The sequence below is a fragment of the Neomonachus schauinslandi genome, chromosome 8 (genome assembly GCF_002201575.2).
Source record: "Neomonachus schauinslandi chromosome 8, ASM220157v2, whole genome shotgun sequence".
In the NCBI taxonomy this organism is placed as follows: domain Eukaryota; kingdom Metazoa; phylum Chordata; class Mammalia; order Carnivora; family Phocidae; genus Neomonachus; species Neomonachus schauinslandi.
The window spans coordinates 40582236-40605173 of NC_058410.1; the positions used below are offsets into that span (position 1 = coordinate 40582236).

The 22938-nt window shown below is 36.1% G+C and overlaps 1 protein-coding gene across 1 annotated transcript in view; it reads left to right on the plus strand.

Annotated features, from left to right (window-relative positions):
- The window catches only part of SERINC1 (serine incorporator 1), a 35844-nt gene extending 14932 nt beyond the window's left edge, over positions 1 to 20912 (plus strand). Inside the window, 10 exon segments of the mRNA XM_021693337.2 lie at positions 2123 to 2284; positions 5555 to 5724; positions 12555 to 12634; positions 12874 to 12974; positions 12976 to 13012; positions 14759 to 14928; positions 15039 to 15129; positions 17027 to 17171; positions 17284 to 17514; positions 19337 to 20912. Coding sequence (XP_021549012.1) covers positions 2123 to 2284; positions 5555 to 5724; positions 12555 to 12634; positions 12874 to 12974; positions 12976 to 13012; positions 14759 to 14928; positions 15039 to 15129; positions 17027 to 17171; positions 17284 to 17514; positions 19337 to 19472 — 1323 coding nt within the window. The 3' untranslated portion in view covers positions 19473 to 20912.
- Positions 20913 to 22938: the final 2026 nt, after the last annotated feature.

A 22938-nucleotide genomic window follows, 5' to 3' on the forward strand; every position in this document is an offset into this window, starting at 1 on the left:
TTTTTGTCGCATTTCTTTTGCTGTGTTTTTGGGCTCATTAATCTTTTTTGCAGTGTCTTAGTATTTTTTGGTTTAGTTACTTTATTTTTCATTTCTACAGGTTTGGTATAGATCTTTTATGTTAATCTTCCATGGCTCTCCTTAACATGCTGATGGTTTTTTTTAATCTTGAGAGTATGAAATATAGTTAAAATAACACTTTTATGCCATTATCTATAATTAAGTCATCTGTGTTATTGGGTTGATTTTGATTTATTTTTCCATTAAAGGTTGTATTTTTCTACTTTCTTGCATAACTTTTAAAAAGATGATATTCTTGGGCAAAGGTGAGTTACTTGAAGAAAATTTGACCTTTTTGATGTTTCCTTTATGTTTTGTTAAGTGAGGCTGGAGCAGCCTTTAATCTTATGGCTGATTTTTTTTCTAAGCAATAGCCTATAACTCACTGCCTCCTGGATTACAAGGTTTTTCCACTATGGCTGGTGGCAATACCAACCCTTCCTACTCCTTGGGTATTTTATTCAAATGCTTGCCATGATCAGTGCTTTGCTGAAGATTCAAGTTGAAGCCTCTGCAGATTTCCAGAGCTCACTTTGTAGCTTTCTTCTCTCCAGGATTCTGCCCTGTAAACTCTAGCTGCCTTTACTTCTCTCAGTGACCAACTCTGTTCCAGCTCCCAACTATCTCCTTAATTCGGGTGGACTGCTGGCCTTTGCTTAGATCCTCTCCCTATATTGGAAGCTCTCCCCAGGCAGAAAGATGGGTCAGTCATGGAGCTCACATCATTTCCTCTCTCAGAAATTACTGTCCTGCATTTCCTGTTGTTAATTGTCTGAAAAACCATTGTTTTAATTTTTTCCATTGATGAAGGCAGTAGGATATGTCTGGTCACTATTAACTGCATCTTGACCTAAGTTTATAATAATTATCTCAAGCTTTTTTCTGTTAGTAGTTTTATTTTCAGCCGTGTCTGTTTTGTTCCTTGATAATTATTAAGTTTGACTTTCTCTTTTCATTATCTTATTTTATTCTTTTCCCATTTCATTTTTTAACTTTTTCATTTGCTTTTTGTTATATTTCTGTAGTTCAGGTGAAGCACTTGTACAGAATTTCCTTTTCTTACTGAGTTATGTTTTGTTTCAGACTGGATTCTTCAAATGTCTCTTCCTCACCCTTTTATTTTCCTTCCCTCTAAGGGTTGTGCTCGCTTATTTATTTACTTATCTATTTATTATTTATTTATTATACATGCTAGAGTTATGTTTGCATAGTTGCCATGACTTTTTTTTTTCTTTCTTAAGCTTAGTATAAACAGCTTTGTTCCTGTAGTATATTGGTTACTATGGTGTGTATGACTGCTACCATACTCCCTTCCCTTGGTTTCTGAGACTTTTCCCCCAGAGCTATCACTGTAAGACTGGAATATCCTAGTCTGTCCAGCTTTCTGAAGTCTGACAGTACGAGGGAGCTCAGCCTAGGTTATGGTGAGTCCTTGTGAGAACCTTAACGCTTAACCTTTCTGAACTATTGGCAGATTGCTTTATCAACGTTCATCTCTCCTGGTGAGGGAATTATCTTGTTCCCCTAGTGGAGTTCCACTGGAGAAAGTTAGCTAGCCTGAGTTTTTCACTTTTTTCACTACCACCATCTCAGAAGAGGAAAAGATAAGGATGCCAGTTCCCTTCTTTTTCTCTTCTGGGGTGTTTGAGAATTCTCAGAATTTTGTGAATTCACCAGTATCATATTTGGGGGCTCAAGGACAGGAGCCAGAGATGGGCCTGTTATTATTCCAGGGTTTTTTCTTTGTTTTTGCTGAACTCTTTGCTGCTGGTAATTTTTTTTTTTTTTTACTTTGTTATTTTAACTGATTTGATTTATTTTAACTGATTTAGAGGTCAAGCGCTTTTATGTTTGACTTTGGTCCATCTTTACACAGAAAGTACTAAGTTTTATTTGTGAATAATTATTGTGAACCAAATAGATTTTGTTCCTTGGTAATTGCTTTAACTTCAGTCCTGGGTTGTTTGTTTGTTTTGTTTTGTTTTGTTTTTTTTGAGTGGATGAAACAAATTTTCACTGTATCATTTTAAACTATACTGATTTTTAATACTCTTTTTCCCAGATTCCATGTTTATGTGGCAGTGCCCCATGTTTGCTGTGTCGATGCTGTCCTAGTGGAAATAACTCTACTGTAACTAGATTGATCTATGCACTTTTCCTGCTTGTTGGAGTGTGTGTAGCTTGTGTAATGTTGATACCGGGAATGGAAGAACAACTGAATAAGGTTAGTTTTGTTTTTGTTTTTTTTTTTAATTGATCAACTGAACCTATAATGAGTATGCTTAAAACCGATTGTTGGGTTTTGGAAATTGTAATGTACAAAGTAAGATAACATGTAATTCCAGTTTTAGTAATCCTCATAATCTTTTAGGAAAGAAAGAATATAAGACTTACATAAGCTTAACTTTTCTGATGGTGGTACAGATAATATGCTGTGGTAATGAAAAATAAGTAATTCTAACCAGTTAAATGTCAGAACTCAGTAGGTCTCATGGAAAAAGCAACATTCTAAGAATGAGTAGAATTTTTGTATGCAGAGATTGAAAAATAGGAAGCAAAATGAGGATAAAGAGCTTGTTGAGCGGAATACGTATGCTTTAGGAAGACTGATCTGATTAGAAGTCAAGCAGTTAAATGTGGAGGCTCTTTTAATCGTGTAATCAAGAATTGTATAGGGGGCCTGCAATAACTTTTCTGAATATAGAATTAACTGAATCTGGATTTAAATATTGGCAGTGATAGAATCATACATAATACCCAGGTTCTGATTTTAGACAATTAGCAGGAAACTGTTACTGTTAACCGGGGAGGGGAGGTGTTTTATTTTTTAAAAAAAAATTTTCAGGGAGTCAGGTTGTAAAAGGAGATGATTCATTTAGTTTATAAAACATTGACTTAGGGATAGTGCACTACATACATGTGTGAGAAAGTGTGTTTGTGTATCTAACAGGAAGTAGAAAACACGGTATGTAACAAAAAAGAAATCCTAGCTAGAGGTGTTTTGGGAATGGAGATGAAAGTTGAAACGATGGCAGCATATGCTGAAGAAGACCATTCAAAGTGTGAAGACTGTAACTTTGACAAAAGCTGTTATCGAAAGGGGTTGCTAGAGAAAAGGGAACCTCAGAAGGAACAATGAAAAAGGGTGAAACAAGTGAATGCCCTATTGTGCAGACCTTAGGAAGAAAGTATTTGACAGCCAGTACATCATTAGTGTCTTGAAAAAGCGATTTCTTTAGAGTGCTGGGATCAGAAGTAGGAGAATCAAACAACCATGAGGAAATGTATCCAGTAGGTATAAACTGCTGATTTGAGAATTTATGTAACAAAGATGGTATCTTAGAGGGCAGCTGAGTTAAGGAAAGGATTTTTTAGGATGAGATTTAATCATTTATATTTTGAGAGGGGTTAAAGATATGGGCTTTAATCTGTATGAGGGAGGGAGGGAGAAGGTGATCAAGAGAAGGTATAGAAGTTGGCTTTCCACCAAGACAAAACAAATGACAACAGAAAATTTGAGATTGAGAAAGAATATGGCAGTTGACTTCCATTTTAAAGCACAGTATCTGCTCGATGTTGGCTTTGGGGTAAGGAAAATGAGATTATTATGATTGTGAAAGTAACTAGCATTGCACATGGTAGCTGTGGATGACCAGTTAATGTTACTCAAGTCCTTGGGTATAAGCAAAAGACATACTTGTATGGTTTTGTCATGGATCCAGTTGACCATGGTTATAAATAGTTTAGTTGGTGGATATTAATTCTCAACACCAAATATTTCTGCTTCTCTGCTTTCTGAAGGTCATCAATGGTTTGCATTTCCTAGAGTGCTGTGAGATGTAGGGCCATGTCTCTAGTACTTACTGATCAGTGATTTGTGAGTTGAAGAAATACACATCAGCCTCTACTTACTGATACAAAATTTCCCTTTTTTATCTGTCACAACATGTACATCATTTGAAATGGTGGCTTCCCCAACAGCCTGGACTCCTGAAATGACTATCAGAATCAGTTCTGTACAGGTACAAGAGGAAGAACTATGCCTTTGCTGTTTTAAGCCACTGATATTTGGGGGTTGTTACTGAACTAGCCTAACCTGACTAAACTAGGTGGTTGAATTAATGATGGGAATTCTCTAGGTGTGTCCTGCTCTCATACAAGGGAGTGGGATAATTAAGGATGCCTAGTTGAGTACATGTTGCAAGTGAGTATAGGTAAGTACGTACTGCCATAGGGCTTAAACTGGGTTGGAAAGGTGCGATTTAAGTGAGACCAGGAAAGGGTTACAGACCATGTAGGAACTAGCAGAAGGAAGTAGTGCCTCCCCATTAGCTTAAATACAATTGTAAGTTCTTGGTTTTAAAGGCACAAATTGGGGTGCCTGGGTGGCTCAGTTGGTTAAGCCACTGCCTTCAGCTCAGGTCATGATCCTGGAGTCCCGGGATCGAGTCCCGCATCGGGCTCCCTGCTCGGCAGGGAGTCTGCTTCTCCCTCTGACCTTCCTCCCTCTCGTGCTCTCTGTCTCTCATTCTCTCTCTCTCAAATAAATAAATAAAATCTTTAAAAAAAAAAAAAAAAAGGCACAAATTGTCATATTTTGGCATATCTGTTTGCTTTAACATTTTCTAGAGGAAATAATTCATCCTCATATGTAGGAGTAGTGTATGTAGTTCTGAGGACTACTCCCATTTGTTTCACTAAAGGTTTTTTGTTTTGTTTGTCTTGTTTTGTTTTTTTTTTTGTGTTCTGATTCCAGTGTGACTTTCTGTAATGGCCATCAGTCTTTTTCAGATTTCTAAGTTAAAAATAAAATCAGTGCCAGCTATTTGTTAATCCAAATCCATTCATTATCAGAAATAACACTTGTAGGGATGCCTGGGTGGCTCAGTCGGTTAAGCATCTGCCTTCAGCTCAGGTCATGATCCCAGGGTCCTGGGATGGAGTCCCACATCCGGCTCCTTGCTCAGCGGGGAGCCTGCTTCTCCCTCTCCATCTGCCTCTTCCCTCTGCTCATTCTCTCTCTCTCTGACATACATAAATTCTTAAAAAAAAAAAAAATAACACTTGTAGAATAAGACATCAAAACTCAAAATATATTTAGGTCACATTGGCTTTGAGAAGCCATCATTGTCCTCTTTAGTATTTAGAAGCTGACTTACTATGTAATTTCTTAAGCTTTTATTGATTGTATTTCTCTCTTATACAGGTAATTCAGCATATCACAGGAGAATGCAAGTTTTAGAAAATTTAGAATAAGTCTGCAGGTCAGAATAAACATCCAGTTTTGGATCAGCATTTGTAGTTTATCATGGGCTCAAAGTAAAAAGAGAGTTAAATGTCTATCTGAGGAAAATGTTCCAGACTTACCTTGCTTACATTTTCAGCATAAACTGTAAAGCAAATTTCTGTTTTCTAAACCTTAAACTGTTTGATTACCTAGAACTTTCATTTTTACTTGAAAAAATTCTACATCATAAACTCTTTGTTTTTCTAGATTCCTGGATTTTGTGAAAATGAAAAAGGCATCGTTCCTTGTAATATTTTGGTTGGCTATAAAGCTGTGTACCGTCTGTGCTTTGGCTTGGCTATGTTCTATCTTCTCCTCTCTCTCCTAATGATCAAAGTGAAGAGCAGCAGTGATCCAAGAGCTGCAGTGCATAATGGGTACGTCTTTGAATAATACCAAAGTCTGGGTAGCCTTTTCTCCGTTATTTTGAGTTTGTCTAAAGAAACTAAAATAGTTACGCAATTTGCAGGTTTATTTTGTTATTCATGAATGACCAGGTAAAAATATCTTCTTGTCGGGGCGCCTGGGTGGCTCAGTTGGTTAAGCGACTGCCTTCGGCTCAGGTCATGATCCTGGAGTCCCAGGATCGAGTCCCGCATCGGGCTCCCTGCTCAGCGGGGAGTCTGCTCCTCCCTCTCCCGCTCCCCCCTCTTGTGCTCTCTCTCTCTCTCTCTCTCAAATAAATAAATAAATAAAATCTTTAAAAATATATATATATATATCTTCTTGTCTCTACTGAGAATATCAGATTTTAGAAATATAAATATTAAATAGTAGCCTTGGGTTACTTATTGGTATAATCTCTGATGCATGATGTTTTATAGTTCATCATAAAAAGAGGATCAACCGGGGCACCTGGGCGCCACAGTCAGTTGAGCATCCAACTCTTGGTTTTGGCGCAGGTCATGATCTCAGGGTGAGATTTAGCCCCACCTCAGGCTCCACACTCAGTGTGGAGTCTGCTTGAGATTCTCTCTCCCTCTCGCTCTGTCCATCCTGCTTGTGCATTCTCTCTAAATAAATTAATTAATTAAAAAAAAAGGGTCTACCATATCTGTTAACTAATAACGAGGAACTCATTCCTCCTCCTCTTAGCTCTTGGTAGATCAGTCTTACTACATGAAACTGAACTTGGTTACTTAGACCCACAGTGCAACCAAAATGAATAACTAATCCTCAGCAGGGTGATTGATTGTCTAAATGGTTGGTTGTACTAGACAATCTAGAAAGAAACTTCAGGGTCCCTTTTATTAATACCCCTTAATGTAGAGCATCACTTCTGGTACTTAATTTGAATGTTTTGAATTTTATCTGTTCTTTTCTCCCCATAATTAAATAAAATTTTTTTTGAGTATCTGCTATTGCTTATTTATTATTATGCTACCGAAGACAGGAAGGATGAACAAGTCAAATACAAATATTAGTGAAAAATATGCTGTGACCAGTTGATTTGTTTTGTCCTTGTAGTCATTGGTATTTGTTTATTTGCACTTTTACAAATATATTTATTAAATGTATTTTTAAACACTTCTCAGAATGCATCACAGAATGACTGTGACAAATATTCCCTGAGTTAACACTCTAGTCAAAGTAGCATGCATGTAGCACTCTTAACAACCATCTTCGTTACATGTGTTTTCTTTTTAATTGAGATAAAATTAACATACAACATTGTAGATTTAGCATATATAAAGTGTTGATTTCATACACTTGTATATTGCAGTGTGATTGCCATTGTAGGGGAAGCCAACACCTCAGTCATGTCACATAGTTATTATTTCTTTCTTGTGATGAGAATAGTTAGCAACTTTGAAGTCTGTAGTACAGTTTTGCTGCTTATAATCACTCTGCTGTGCATTTGATCTCCAGGACTTATTTACTGGTTGCAAGTTTGTTCCTCTTAGTGACATCTCCCAATTCCACCCCCCCCCCCATGTACCCCATACTCTGGTAACCATTTTATTCTCAATTTTTACAAGCTTGGCTTTTTTAGATTGCACATATGAGTGATACCATACGGTATTTGTTTTTCTTTGTCTGGCTTATCTCACTTAGCGCAATGCCTTTGTAGTTCATATATGTCCTTGCAAATGGCAGGGTTTGCTTCTTTCTCGTGGCTGTATAACATTCCATTGTGTATCTGTACCACAGTTTCTTCATTCATTGACACACACTTAGGTGGTTTTCATATCTTGTGTATTGTGAATAATGCTGTAGTAAACATGGGAGAGCAGGCATCTTTCTGGTATCCTGTTTCCATTTCCTTTGGATATAAAACTAGAAGTGGAACTGCTAGATCATATGATGTTTTCTATTTTTAATTTTTTGAGGAACCTTTATACTGTTTTTCATAGTGGCTGAACTAGTTTCCATTCCCACCAACCGTGCACAAGGGTTTCCTTTTCACGCATCCTTGTCAACCATTGTTATTTCTTGTCTTCTTAATGATAGCCATTTCATTTTAACAGGTGTGAGATGATACCTCATAATGGCTTTGATTTACATTTCCCAGATGATTAGTGATATTGAGCACCTTTTCATATACCTGTTGGCCATTCGTATGTCTTCTCTGGAAAAATATCTAAGTTCCTTTGCGCATCTTTTAATTGGATTTTCTGTTTCTTCTTGATTTAGTCTTGATAGGTTGTACGTTTTTAAGAATTTATCCTTATCTTCTGGTTATCCAATTTGTTGACATACAATCCTTCAAACAGTTTCTTATGAATGTATGTATTTTCATAGTATCAGTTGTAATGTCTTCTCTTTTGTTTCTGATTTTGAGTATTCTTTTTTTTTTTTAGTCTAGCCAAAGGTTTGTCAGTTTTATCTTTTTGAAATACCAGCTCTTAGTTTTGTTGATCTATGTTTTTTCTGTTCTGAAGCATGTTTATTTCCACTCTGATCTTTGTTATTTCCCTGCTTCTGCTAACTTTGGCCCTCTTTTTTCTGGTCTTTGAGGTATACAGTTAAGGTTATTAGAGATCTTTCTGTTTTCTTAATATATGCATTTATCACTATATACTTCCTCTAAGAACTGCTTTTGCAGTGTCCTGTATGTTTTATTTATTACGTTGTGTTTCTGTTTTCATTTGTTTAAGAGATAATTTCTCTTTTGATTTCTTTGATCTCTTGGTTTTGCAGGAATGGGTTGTTTAGTTTCCACATGCTTGGAAATTTTCCAGGTTTCCTTTTGTTGATTCTAGTTTCATTCTGTTGTAGTTGGAAAAAATACTTGGTATATAATCTGTTCATACTGGAGAGTGCACTTAAGAAGAATGTATATTCTGTTGCTGTTGGATGGAATGTTCTATATATGTGTTAGGTCCATTTGGCCTAACATATGGTTCAAATCCAGCATTTCCTTGTTGATTTTCTGTCTGGAGGATTTATCCATTGCTGAAAGTGTGGGGTACTGAAGTCTACTACTGTTTAACATCTGTTAGTATTTGCTTAATATATTTAAGTGTTCCGATGTTGGGTTATATTTATAATTTATGTATTTACGATTGTTGTATCTTTGTGGAGAATTGAGTTGGCCCCTTTATCATTATATAACAGCCTTCTTTGTCTCGTTACCTTTTTTTTTTTTTTTTTTTTTTTTAAGATTTTATTTATTTGTCAGCACAAGCAGGCAGAGCAGGCAGAGGGAGAAGCGGGCTTCCCACTGAGCAGGGAGCCTGATGCAGGGCTCGATCCCAGGACGCTGGGATCATGACCTGAGCCAAAGGTAGACACTTAACCGGCTGAGCCACCCAGGCATCCCATTGTTACCTTTTTTGTCTTAAAGTTTTTTTTGTTTGATATAGGTATGCTAACCCCACTTTCTTTTGCTTTCCAATTGCATGGAATATCCTTTATTATCCCTTCATTTGGAGCCTGTGAGTGTCCTTAAATCTGAAGTGAGTCTTGTATGCAGCATATAGTTGGGTCTTGGTTTTTTATCCATCTAGCCACACCATGCCTTTTGATTGGTAAATTTAGTATATACACATTTAGGGTAATTATTGATATGTAAGGCCTTAGTAATGTTCTTATTCATTGCTTTCTGGTGGTTCTGTATTTCCATTGTTTCTTTTTTCCTCCATTTCTGCCTGCTTTTGTAAATTGGTGTTCTCTGGTTCTTCTGTTTCCCTTTTTTCTTTTGTGAATCTACTGTAGGTTTTTACTTTGTGGTTACTGTGAGGCTTACATAAAACATCTTTTAGATAAAACAGTCCATTTTAAGCTGATAGCAACTTAACTCCAATTGTATACAAAAGCTCTTATCCATTTACTCCTTCCCTTTTGTAGTTTTGATGTCACAGTTTACCACTTTTTATATTATGTATTAACCTAGTATAGTTTTTTAATACTTCTTATTAACCTTTATAGTTAAATATTAACATGTCACCATATTATAGAATTAGTTTCCTAGACCTTACTGTATATTTTCACCAGTCTGTTACATACTTTCATACGTTTTCATGTTACTAATTAGCATCTTTTCATTCAAGCTTGAACTTTGACCATTTTTTGCAAGGTAGGTCTATTAGTGGTGAACTCAGCTTTTATTTATCTGGGAAAGTCTTTATTTCTCTTTCATATCTGAAGGATGACTCTGGTAAATAGAGTATTCTTGGCTGGCAGTTTTTTTCTTCCACAACTTGGAATGTGTCATTCCCCTCTCTCCTGGCCTGTAGAATTTCTGCTGAGAAATCCACTGATAGTTTAGTGGAAGATCATTTGTAGATCAAGATCCTTTTTTCTCTGGCTGCTTTTAAGATTCTCTCTTTTTCTTCCATCTTTCACAGTTTGTGTTTTAGAGAAGGTCTTTTGCATAGAGATAATAGCATAATCTATTTAGAGTTGTGAACTCAGGTGTATAATACTTCCCAAGCTTGGGAAATTCTCCGTTATTTCTTTAAATAAACTTTGCCCCCTTCTTTCTTTCTCTCTCCTCTGGAATGCTAATTATTCTGATGTTCAGATACCATAGATCAAATGGGCTTTCTTCACTCTTTTTCATTCTTTTTTCCTCTGTTCACTGCTATCGGGTTATTTCAAAATTTGTGTTCTCTAGGTTGCTGATTCTGTCCTACATTTGATCTACCCTGCTGCAAGTGCTCGTTTGCATTTTTCATTTCTTTCATCAAATTCTTCGGCTCCAGATGTTGGTTCATTTTTTATGGTTTCTGGCTTTGCTAAATTTCTTGTTTTGTTCATGTATTTTTTTTTCCCGATTTTGTCTTTTTGTGTTTTCTGGTAGCTCATTGAGTTTCCTTAAAGCAGCTGTTTTCTTTATTCACTAGATTGCAAGATTCCGTGCTTTTGAGCTCAGTTGTTGGATTATCATCTTTTGGTGTTGGAATGTTTTCTTGTTTTCATGTTCCCTGTAGTTTTGTGTTGTTGCTTGAGGTAGCAGATATCTCAGGTTCTACTGGTTGCCCTCAGATGGGGTATACTCTTCTTGATCCTATTATATGTGTCTGGGGTTCTCTTTGACCTTGTATTTATACACTTGCTGCACACTTCTTGCTCCCTTTTGTGGAAGAAATCTTAAGATTTTATGACTTCTCTGCTTCTTAAAACTCACCTTACTGGCTACTGGAACTCTTTTTGTTTCCAGGTGGCGGCAGTACGGCTCAAGTTTGTGGTTTCTCCCTTATCTACAGATCATGGAGCACTCTTATTACTGGATTGGCTCTTTCTGCCACACTTGGGAGCACAAAGAACTGGCAGCCCAGTGGGAGGTGTGGGTTTAGTACTCCAGGTGTTTGGGGTCCCACATAGCCAGCGGAGATATCCTTGGCTGAGGATCTCCCAGAGACTTGTGAACATACTTCCTGCTTAAGTCCTGAATGTAGTTGGCAGAAACTGTGTTCCTTTAATGCTTTTTGACATTCTTATCTGCTGCTTTCCCCATCTCCTATCTCCCCTTAGTCATGGAGGTCCTGCCTCAGTAATCTGGGTACTTCTGGAAAGAAATGGGTTTCTCCAGAATTGTCCCACAGAGTTGGGGTAGCTGTCACTCACAGCTCTCATTTTGCCCCATGGGAGAGGTTGCTGCCAGATTGTGTCCATACTGTATTGCCGTGGTGTAGGGGCGGTGCTGACAGAGTTCCTCTTCTCTCTGCTGACTGAAACTCATCTCCCCACCCCAACCCCCGATACACACACACACCATGCAGGAATCTTACCTCAGAAGGGCTAGACTTCTATAAAGTGTCTCCAGTTCATGGGTATTTGCCCACATCGGCACTGTAGGTTTTCCCCAACTGGGAGAGTCTGGGAGGGGTTAGGGAAGTTTATTGGTTCTGCAGCCCATACCAAAGTCTGTCTGCCTATTACCAAATACACAGGTGTGGAAGACTTTTCCTGGGTCTCTTGGCAAATGTTTCTGGGTCTCACATCTTCCACAGAGGCACTTCTGTTGATGGATGCCTAATTAGTTGTTAAAAACAGGGGAACCAAAAAATAGGGACTTTCGCCATCAAGCTGCTGATGTCCTAAAAGCTGGGTTTTTTGTTATCATCACAGTTTTTTTTTTTTTTTTAGATTTTATTTATTTATTTGAGAGAGTGAGAATGAGAGAGAGTACATGAGAGGGGGGAGGGTTATCATCACAGTTTTGGATGGAGCATTTATCATGTGTTTGTAAAACTATTCATTTGTACAGTGCACCTTATATTGTCACATATTACCCCATTCTTATTTTTAATTTCTTCTTATTCATGTAAAATTGACATACAGTGTGTTAACATTAGCTTCAGGTGTACAATATAATGATACAACAATTCTTTATATTTCTCAGCATTCATCAAGAGACGTGTACTCTTAATCCCTTTTATCTATTTCACCCACCTCCCCTCTGGCATCCACTAGTTTATTCTCTGTATTTAAAGTCTGGGGGTTTTATTTGTTTGTCTTTTCTTTGTTCATTTGTTTTTTTTCCTTAAATTCCACATATGAGTGAAATCATATGGTATTTGTGTTTCTCTGACTTATTTCACTTAGCATTATACCCATTCATTATTTAAAATCAACCTGTGAATAGAGAACTGATATTCTCATTTTCTCATAGTGAATTAGTTATAAATCTGTCTTTTCCTAAAACTGTCCTAAACAGTCACATAAACTGTGTTTTTTCAGATGCTCTTAAATGATTTCATATATGAAACTATTTGTTGAGTGAATATTTATTAGTAAACTATATTTCTATTTCTTTTAGATTTTGGTTCTTTAAATTTGCTGCAGCAATTGCTATTATTATTGGGGCTTTCTTCATTCCAGAAGGAACTTTTACAACTGGTAATAAATCTTTTCTTAATTTTGTGATGTTGATGTTTTATAAACAAACTGACATAATTGTTACCTGGGACTGTAACACTACTTGTTTTATTTTGTTTTCTTTCTTTTTTTTTTTAACCGCAGTTGGCAAAATCAAGGCATTTGTGTAAAACTACTCTCCCTTTCATGTATTGTATGAAGATGAAGTAATAAAAAGTGAACCAGCCACTCATTTGTATGTGTTTTTTTCTTTCTTTCAGTGTGGTTTTATGTAGGCATGGCAGGTGCCTTTTGCTTCATCCTCATACAGCTAGTCTTACTTATTGATTTTGCCCATTCATGGAATGAATCATGGGTTGAAAAAAATGGAAGAAGGGAACTCAAGATGTTGGTATGCAGGTAAGCTTTTGTCTTACAAAGCATCTTCAAGATAGATGAACTCTGAAGGTGAGAACATATATGTAGACTATAGGGAAATCAAGATTTTTATGATGTAAGTTTTTGTGAAGAGGTGTTTACTTCAAAAGTTTGTGAGTGGCATCTTACCACATTGTGTCAGCAACTTTACTTGTTGAGATAGCTTTTAGGGAATCAATTAGAACATACCCAAGAGCCAGGAAATAATCCAAAATACCTTGAATGGCTAAAACAGATGTTGCAAAGGCTACTGCTGACAGTATGTACTTTTTACAGCCTAATTTCCTATTCTAGAGCAGGTTAAAAATATTAAAGGGACTAGGACTGCTAGAAATAAACAGTGGCATTCATAAACATCAGCATGCAGAAAAAATATGAAAAGCAACTCTAGAACATTTCATTTTATATAAGTAGAAAGATGCCTTTTTGTGTCAGTAACACATAAGGGGATTCTTGTAGTAGTGTGACTGTTTTATTTGTAATGATGAGCTTGAGTCCAGTGGTTATACTGCAGAACAGGGATCAGAATTCATTGGCTTGCCCCAGATGATGAAAAGGAGGGAAGAGACTTGGGTTAAGTGCATAGTCAGTCCTTGTGCAAACAGAACTGTAATGAAGACCCTATTTAAGGTGTGCATAGCTGTTGCTCAGTTTCATATAGTAGTTGCCTTGTGGAAATGTGGGCTCAGTATTGCTTAAATTTTTTCTGATTTCTTTCAAAAGAAGCCATAAATCTAAATTTTTATGTGAAATGATGTGAGTTTCAGCTAAATGTTTTCAATCAGATTGAAAGGTATATCCATTGTTATCTGCTAGTCTGGTATTTCTCTCACAACTAGTTTGTGGTATTTGATCTCGGTGGTTAAAATAGAGTTTAGTATTCAAAGAAATAAGCTTTAGTCATTTGGGAAATTCACTTTTATAGAACACCTCATTCTTTAATGCACATCTAATGCAAGAGTTTTTCTTTTGTTCCCTGCTGTATCATCAGTGCTTAGAACTTTGTAGGCATTTAATAAATATTTGTTGGGTGGATCCCGTCAGGCACATCTGCATAAACACCTGTATACTGAGCACATATTAGCACAAAAACAAACACATTGTATGTGTTTTAATTTACCTAGAAGAAACTTGGGTTGTCTTATTAAATAATAATGATTTACTGTTACATAATAAAATATCTTTAAAAGATAATTAGTGAAGGGGTGCCTGGGTGGCTCATTCAGCTATGCGTTGGGACTCTTGATCTCATCTCAGGTCTCGATCTCGTGGTTGTGAGTTCAAGCCCTGTGTTGGGCTCCACACTAGGCATGGAGACTACTTAAAAAAAATATTTTTAAATAAAAAATAAAGATAATTAGTTAATGCAGAAAAGCATTGTTTAGTGGGCTTAGCATTAAGTTTCCTTTTATTTTTCTGTATTTTGAAAATTATGGCTAATGTATGTGAATGTGTTTGTAATGGAGCTGTTACTATTAATAAAATATTTAATATGTCACCTAACTTACTGTCCTTGAAAATACTATAGTGAGCTATGTGTGAAGACTATAAAATCACTGTGATAAAGTTCAGAAATATTCTTCTCTGCTTTTATAGCCTGCATAATGCTGACAATGGTAGTTGCTTAAAATACATTTTGAATAAAATGATTGTTTTTAAAATGGGCCCTATGCCTAATTCCTAATATTCGTGATAAATTCTAATTGTCCACTTATATTTCTTTCACAGCATTGTTATCAGCTACAGCTCTGAATTATCTGCTGTCTTTAGTTGCTATCATCCTATTCTTTGTTTATTATACTCATCCAGCCAGTTGTTCAGAAAATAAAGCATTCATCAGTGTCAACATGCTCCTCTGCCTTGGTGCCTCTGTAATGTCTATACTGCCAAAAATCCAAGTATGATCTTTATATCATTAGTTTTTATGAAACTTCCATTTTTCTAAGTTTTCCCTAAATCTTGAATGATGTCAGAATATTTATTCGTCTTGCTTAATTTTTCTTTGTAGGAATCACAACCAAGATCTGGTTTGTTACAGTCTTCAGTAATCACAGTCTACACAATGTATTTGACATGGTCTGCCATGACCAATGAACCGGGTATGTTTTGTTTGCTTGGGTTCTTTTTAATGAATTCTACAACTTTTTTTTTTTTTTTCAAAGATGGTCATTTTGAGAAATTAAGCTATTTAAAAAATAAGCCTCTAGGGGTGCCTGGGTGGCTTAGTGGGTTAAGCATCTGACTCTTGATTATGGCTCAGGTCATTGATCTCATGGATCCTGAGATCATCCCTGGTCACTCAGCAGAGAGTCTGCTTAAGATCCTTTCTCTCCCTCGGATCCTCTCCCCCCCGACCCCCACCCCCACCTCCCACCCAATGCTCTCTTGCTCTTGCTTTCTCTTTCTAAAGTAAATCTTTAAAAAAGAAAAATAAGCCTCTAGAGGAATAAACAGTATGGAAATAATACCATTTTCATGTTTGATGTACTGCTATGTATTTTTTCACTTTGTTTCTTTCACTAATAAATTATAAGAAATTAATGTGAAAGTTATAACAAATACATCTAATTTGTACAGTCGTATTTATGATAGTATATATAGAAAGAAAAGCTGTTAAAATGCTCCTTGATTCATTGTTAAGCAGTATAGTTGTTTTTTTTTTTACTAATGAAGATATTTTTGTCTGTGAGTACCTTGCAAGTGAATGTAATTGGGCTTTCTAATGAATCTGTAGGCCAGTTACACTGCATTCCATGAGATTAGAAGCCAATATATATCATTTGGGGTGAAACAGATTAGCGAGAAATTAGTTACTGATTTTGAAAAGAAAATGTTCCCTTTTACTTAAGAAAATTATGAAATGTCATCTGAATCTGATTTCAAGTTTATAAACTCAGTAGGTACTTTATCAATAGTTGGAGGAAAGCTGTTTTTATTTATTTTTTTATTTTTTATTTTTTATTTTTTTTTAAAGATTTTATTTATTTATTTGAGAGAGAGAGAATGAGAGACAGAGAGCATGAGAGGGAGGAGGGTCAGAGGGAGAAGCAGACTCCCTGCCGAGCAGGGAGCCCGACGCGGGACTTGATCCGGGGACTCCAGGATCACGACCCGAGCCGAAGGCAGTCGCTTAACCAACTGAGCCACCCAGGCGCCCCAGGAAAGCTGTTTTTAGTACTAAAGAAAGATTATTTTTGTTCAGGTGTTAAGTGGTTAGAAAAAAAAATTTTATTAATTTGCTTTAGAGCTTACTCTTAATCTGAATGGCTCTAAGATAAGAATCATTTTTTTTTTCTTGTTTGTTTTTTCCCCTAATTAAGGATCGTTTCATTAATAAGATGGTAGTTGATATATCTGGCTTTGTGGGAGAGAAAAACATTTGGGTACTTCAGTGAATACAAACCTTACTTTTTCTTACGAAAGTTAAACAATACAGATTAGGTCATTAAGAGTTATTTGGACATTTCCACAAAGCATTTGTTAAAATTCTAGTAACTGGTAATTTTATGTGTAAGCTACCTTGCTTACATAGCAACATACTTTGACAAGTTTATAAATTTCATAAAGTCACTGTTGTTCTCTTACAACGTATATTAGGAAAAGCCACTGTATTTTCGTTTAGAACACCTGAATTTTATTCCTAAGTGTACTAGAGTTTTATTATACTTAAGAGAGCTCATCTAAATTTCACCTATTTCTTGATCAGTAGAAAGCTTAATAATATCTCAGTTCTCGAGGTTTAAAATGAAATTACTTGGTTTTTCTGGGCACTTCTATAAAATTAGCAGTATGATGTTTAAAAGGTCTCATTATCAATAAATACAGGTTGTTTCAAAGTATTTTTTTCTTATATTTGTACCTTTTTCCTGGAAAATTTTTTGAATATGCAAGGCCATAAAGAGTTAAAAAAAAAAAAACTGTAACTAGGCCCCCCCAAAATAAATTATTTTTTATACTAGTTCTGACATTTTAATTTGACCTTAATTTACATTACAGAAACAAACTGCAACCCAAGTCTACTAAGCATAATTGGGTACAATACAACAAGCACTGTTCCAAAGGAGGGGCAGTCTGTCCAGTGGTGGCATGCTCAAGGAATTATAGGACTGATCCTCTTTTTATTGTGTGTGTTTTATTCAAGGTAAGAAAAATTGCGGATTTTTTTTTTAACAAGAAATCTAGCCATTCATTTAAAAATCATTTTTTTTAAATACCCTTTTTCTTTTTTTCTTCCTTAACTGTCTTTTATGCAGCATCCGTACTTCGAACAACAGTCAGGTTAATAAATTGACTCTAACAAGTGATGAATCAACATTAATAGAAGATGGTGGAGCCAGAAGTGATGGATCACTGGAGGATGGAGATGATGCTCATCGAGCTGTAGATAATGAAAGGGATGGTGTTACTTATAGTTATTCCTTCTTTCACTTCATGCTTTTCTTGGCTTCACTCTATATCATGATGACCCTTACCAACTGGTACAGGTAATTATATTTCATGTGCATGTGGAAATTTGGATGCTTTTCATGATTGCATTGCAAAGCATGTGGTATGAAGTACTTTTTATCCTCCAATGTATTCCAAAATTTACATCTAAATGAATAATGAGATCAGTATGAGAAATGCAGACTTTCCTTCCTTGCTTTGGCATTAATATTGAAATACTTCCAAATCTTAAAGAAATTAAAATCGGAAGCTTCATGAAATTAACACATTTTTTACAGAAATACCATGTTAATAGTTGATTCAACACAATGCTTTATTTTTTTGACACTGTAACCAATCCCTGACATGGTGTAAGATAAATCTTTTTCTCTGTTTTGTTCAAACTATTGTTAAAAGCACTTAAGTTTTCAGAATTGAGAAATACATTAATGTAGATTAATATAAAGAATATGGCTACTCTAAAATTGGATCCTTAGAACTCTCCGTAGCTGTAATTTATGCTTTTTTATCACTTTACAATTTATAAATCTTTTTCTGGTAATAGGAAAGTAGTTATTTTGTTTTCAAAAAATTTCTAATTTTGTCAAAATGGTTACTGAGAGATCCAGTTTAAGATTCAAGTTGAACTATATGGTTTGGAAAGTTGTTTTTAATAATTTTTAAGCAGAATACCCTTCACAACTTGTAAGAGGACTTTGAATATCAGAAAAAGATGTAGAAAAAAGATTATTCTTCATTTTAAGAGCAGACTTTACTGGCATTTACTATTGAAAAATAAGTGTTTTTTAAAATTCCTACACTGCAGCATATTAAGTGCTAAGAATCCATGTAGTGTTCAGTAATTCACAGCTTTGGCTGTCAGATAATATTAAACATTAAGACTTCAGATTGGGGCACCTGGCTGGCTCAGAGGAGCATGTGACTCTTGATCTCAGGGTTGTGAGTTTGAGCCCCATGGTGGGTATAAAGATTACTTAAAAACCTTAAAAAAAAAAAAAATCCAAAACTTTAGATGAAAAATATTTTTGGTATGTTTCATTTGCACAAAAAGTAGACAAATTTGGGATGTATTCTGAATCTCTTAAATCTGAAAAGGCTGAAGGTGGGAGAGTGGTTCCCATATATATACACTTTGAACAGATTATACTTTCTATAGAGGGTAGGATTGAGAAGTCTTTTTCAATCCCTTTTCCCCGGGGGGGAGAAGCAGGCTCCCTGCTGAGGAAGGAGCCTGATGCGGGACTCGATCCCAGGACCCTGGGATCATGACCTGAGCCGAAGGCAGACGTTTAACCGACTGAGCCACCCAGGCGTCCCTAGGATTGATAAGTCTTTTTATAACAGTATCTTACTTATCCAGGCATCACACTCCATTTCTCTGCTATCTCTGACTACTAAGCCAAAAATACAGGTTCCCCCCTACTTTGTTATAGTTTGTATTACGCTACTTCATTTTTATGAAAGACTTATATTAGTACCTGTTTTTGTTAACTGAAAGAAACCCAAAGAGAAATTTTGCTTTTAAGAAAAAAGCCATTTACCTTACTCACGTAGGTATTTTGTAAAAGCAGAGTGGCCTAACAAACTTTCAGAAAGTGAGGACCTGTACATAAAGAGCCTCTGAGTATTAGTAAAAGGGCTACTTCAGAGGCCAATGTCCTTTACTCTTTTAAAGGAAATTGATTTTTACCTTCACATTAGCTATTAAAGTAGTATGGCAAGTAGGGCAACAGATTATTAGCTCAGCAATTGTGTATCTGTTATCACAAACTGTATACAAAGAACACCTTTGAAGTAAAGCTAAATAAGTAGCATGATAGCTGATAATCCAACCCTTTCCATTTTTTTCTTAAATGTTAGGTACGAGCCTTCTCGTGAGATGAAGAGTCAGTGGACAGCAGTGTGGGTGAAAATCTCTTCTAGCTGGATTGGCATTGTGTTGTATGTTTGGACACTAGTGGCACCACTTGTTCTTACAAATCGTGATTTTGATTGAACGGGACTTCTGGCATGAAAGTCCCACTTTGATCATTGCTTGAGATTAACAGTATTCCCAACTTTTGTAAAGTTGTGTATGTGTGTGCTTCCCATGTAACTTCTCCAGTGTTCTGGCATGAATTAGATTTTATCGCTTGCCATTTTATTCATTGTATTCTTGCCATGCACATTGATACGTGTGTTAGAATGAATTACAAAGGGAGAGATTTAGGAGTCTGGTGGTGAGTTAGGAAAAGTGGACATTGTTAGGTTTATCCTTAGCTCTGTGCCTGTGAAATTAAGAGTAAAAACAAAACTGACAGTTTGATTTTTAAATTGTGCTAGTCCCTAAGCTGTTTTAGAAAGTATAAAAGGAAATGTATGGCTGCCTTTTGAAATATTTGATGCCTTGCCCTACAAGAGACTGCAAAGAACGTGGCTGTTGTAAAATTGTATAAACAACTTGTCTGAAAAATCTTTTCAGGTTTTTCCCTTGATGTGAAGATAAGGAATGTATACAGGTAGGGAGTGTTTGATGGACAACAGTTGTAAATTATGATGGAGATTAAGAGACAGAGGCTTCATAGAAAGATTGGTGGTGGTGGATTACTAATTTGAATACCCAGTTAGGCTGTAATCTTCCCTGGGTAGGGATGGCCTTTCATACCAACATACCAACTTTGTTTTAGTCGTTACAAACACTTGCAAAAGTATAGGTTCAATGGAGATGTTAGGAACTCTGAAGGATTTAGACAAAGCTTTTGAAAAAGGTAATCGTGGGTTAGAAGGGGCACTTTGAAAGTTCATTTTGAAAATCAAAGGTGGTAAACTTGACAGGACGAAACTGTAATATACTAAGCCTCAGGAGATACTTAGGTGAAATCTAGTCCAATCCTTCATTTTAAAAATGAAGAAAACTGTAGCTAATCAGTGACTAACCTGGGAAATCCCAAGTTTCCCCAAAATAGCTGGCATTCTTTTGGCATTCAAAAATAACTTATATTCAAAATCCATGCATAATAGGTTATACACCTCATTAGTGGTGGATAATTTGTTATGTGATTTGCTGGTGTCCAGCTTGCCTTCTACCCATAAACTGAGGCCAGGAGAATGATGGAATGCTATAGAATATAAACTGCTTATAGTACACTCTACAGTTCAGAAGAGGTTTAAAATGCTTTTGTATTTGCTGCCATCTAATTGAAATATAGTTTATTATAATTACAATTGTTCAACCTGAAAATCAAGCAGTATGACAGTTAACTTAGAAACTTAGTTACTTGTACATGTTATTAGTGTCTTAATCTTAAAAATCTACATTTGCCTCTTTTAAGGTATTTATTAATGTAAATGAGAGAGAACAATTCAACTTAAACTTAATTCCCCAACTTTATTCTGTGTGTTGATACTGTGTTCCATCATTTTGAATGGCTGTGTTCTATCTCCAAATAAATGAATTGAGAGAAAGTGTGTGGTGTATTAATTCTTTAGCAACTCAAATTTAGGTGGCTGTAATACTCAGACCTACTTTTTTTCTCTGTGTATGAAAGAACCTGCTGAAACAGGGTTAAGTGTCCATTTGTGTGCTGAAAACCTGAATTGTTTTAAAGGTGGCAGTTACACCCTTTTGGTCCTCTGTAAGTAACCCCTGAAATTGGATCTCAGGTAATTAAAGTGATGTTCTCCTAAAGAGCCTTTAGTAGATGGGCCAGTTTAGTTTGGAGAATATTTTTAATTCATTTGATAAATATTCTATATCTGTGTCCTGTAGGCATTTTTCCTAAGTTGCAAATGGATGCTTTCTGACACAAGATGACATAAAAAAGTCCCTCAACAACAAAAAGTAGTAATGAAGTACTCTATTCCATATGAGTTAACAAGGGTTAGTGTACTTTATTCAATAATTTAAAAAGGTATGATTTCTCCAATATTACAGGCAAGACAATGGCTATGGGCATTTACTCAGAAAAGTCTTATGTTCACACAATCTGTACAAGAACATTCATTGCTTTATTTGCAATAGCCCAAGCTGGAAACATCCCAAAAGTCCTTCAACTGGTGAATGTTTAAACACACAGTGGTACATCTATACCATGGACTACTAAACAATAAAAGAATGAACTTTTGGTACACAAACAACTTGACTGGATCTCCAAGGAAGTATGCAACTGTATTAAAAAGCCAATCCCAAAAGGTCACAGAGTATCATTTCATTTATTATAATATGCTGTCAGTGATGAAAATAAAGAATCAGTGGTTCTTTGGAACCAGGGATTAGGAGAAGAATCCTTGTGGGTGGGTTAAATGATTAGTTCTGTAAGAAACTGCCATCTTCCAGAGTGTTCACACTATCAATGTATGAACCATTCGGTTTCTTTGCATCCTTGCCAGCATTTGGGGTCACTAATTTTAGCAATTCTGATAGGAATACTGTGTTACCTCATTCTGGTTTTGTTTTTTTTTTAAGCAGAGCAGGAACACAAGTAGGGGAGTGGGAGAGGGAGAAGCAGGCTTCCCACTGAGCAGGGAGCCCGACGTGGGGCTCGATCCCAGAACCCTGGGATCATGACCTGAGCCGAAGGCAGACGCTTAACGACTGAGCCACCTAGGCGCCCCTCATTGTGGTTTGTTGTTTTTTTTTTTAAAGATTTTATCTATTTGACAGAACACAAGTAGGCACAGCAGCAGGGAGAGGGAGAAGCAGGCTTCCCGCTGAGGAAGGAGCCCGATGCAGGGATCGATCCCAGGACCCCGAGATCATGACCTGAGCTGCAGGCAGACCCCCCTCATTGTGGTTTTAATTTGCCTTTCCCAAATGGCTAATGATGTTGAGTATCTCTTCATTTGCTTTTTTGCCATCTATAGGTCCTCAGTAAAATGTCTATTCGTGCCTTTTGGCAATTTTGTAACTGGATGGTTTTTTATTGTAATTTGTTGAGTTTTGAGTTAATATATTCTAGATACACATCTTTTATCAGATAAATGGTTTGCAAATATTTTCTCCTAGTCTATCTTTGTCTTTCCATCTGAACAGGGTCTTTTGCAGAGCAAAAGTGCTTAATTTTGATGAGCTTCAATTTATCAATTTTTAAAAGACCTAACGTTTTTTCTGTGTTGTAGTTCCTTTATATTAAACTTGTCACTACTTGGCCAGCTCAACACACTTTAGTACTGCCCTGTAACAGCTCTGAAAGCATCCCCATTTACTGGGCAGATGCTCCATTCTTACACCCTTGATTTTCTGTGTTCTAAGATGTAAAATAAAGAGAAATTTTTGTTCCTTATTAGGATTCTCCAGAGAAAAAACCAGTAGGATAAATAAATGGTGAAAATGGCACTTCACCCCTGTGGTCTTTCTTACCCCAAACCCATTAACTCCTGTCTAATCATGGGAAAAACAGGAAATCCAAATGAAGGTCACTCTACAGAATATGATGCCAGTACTGAGGACTGTAAAGGTCTGGTTTATTTGTATTGTAGTTAGT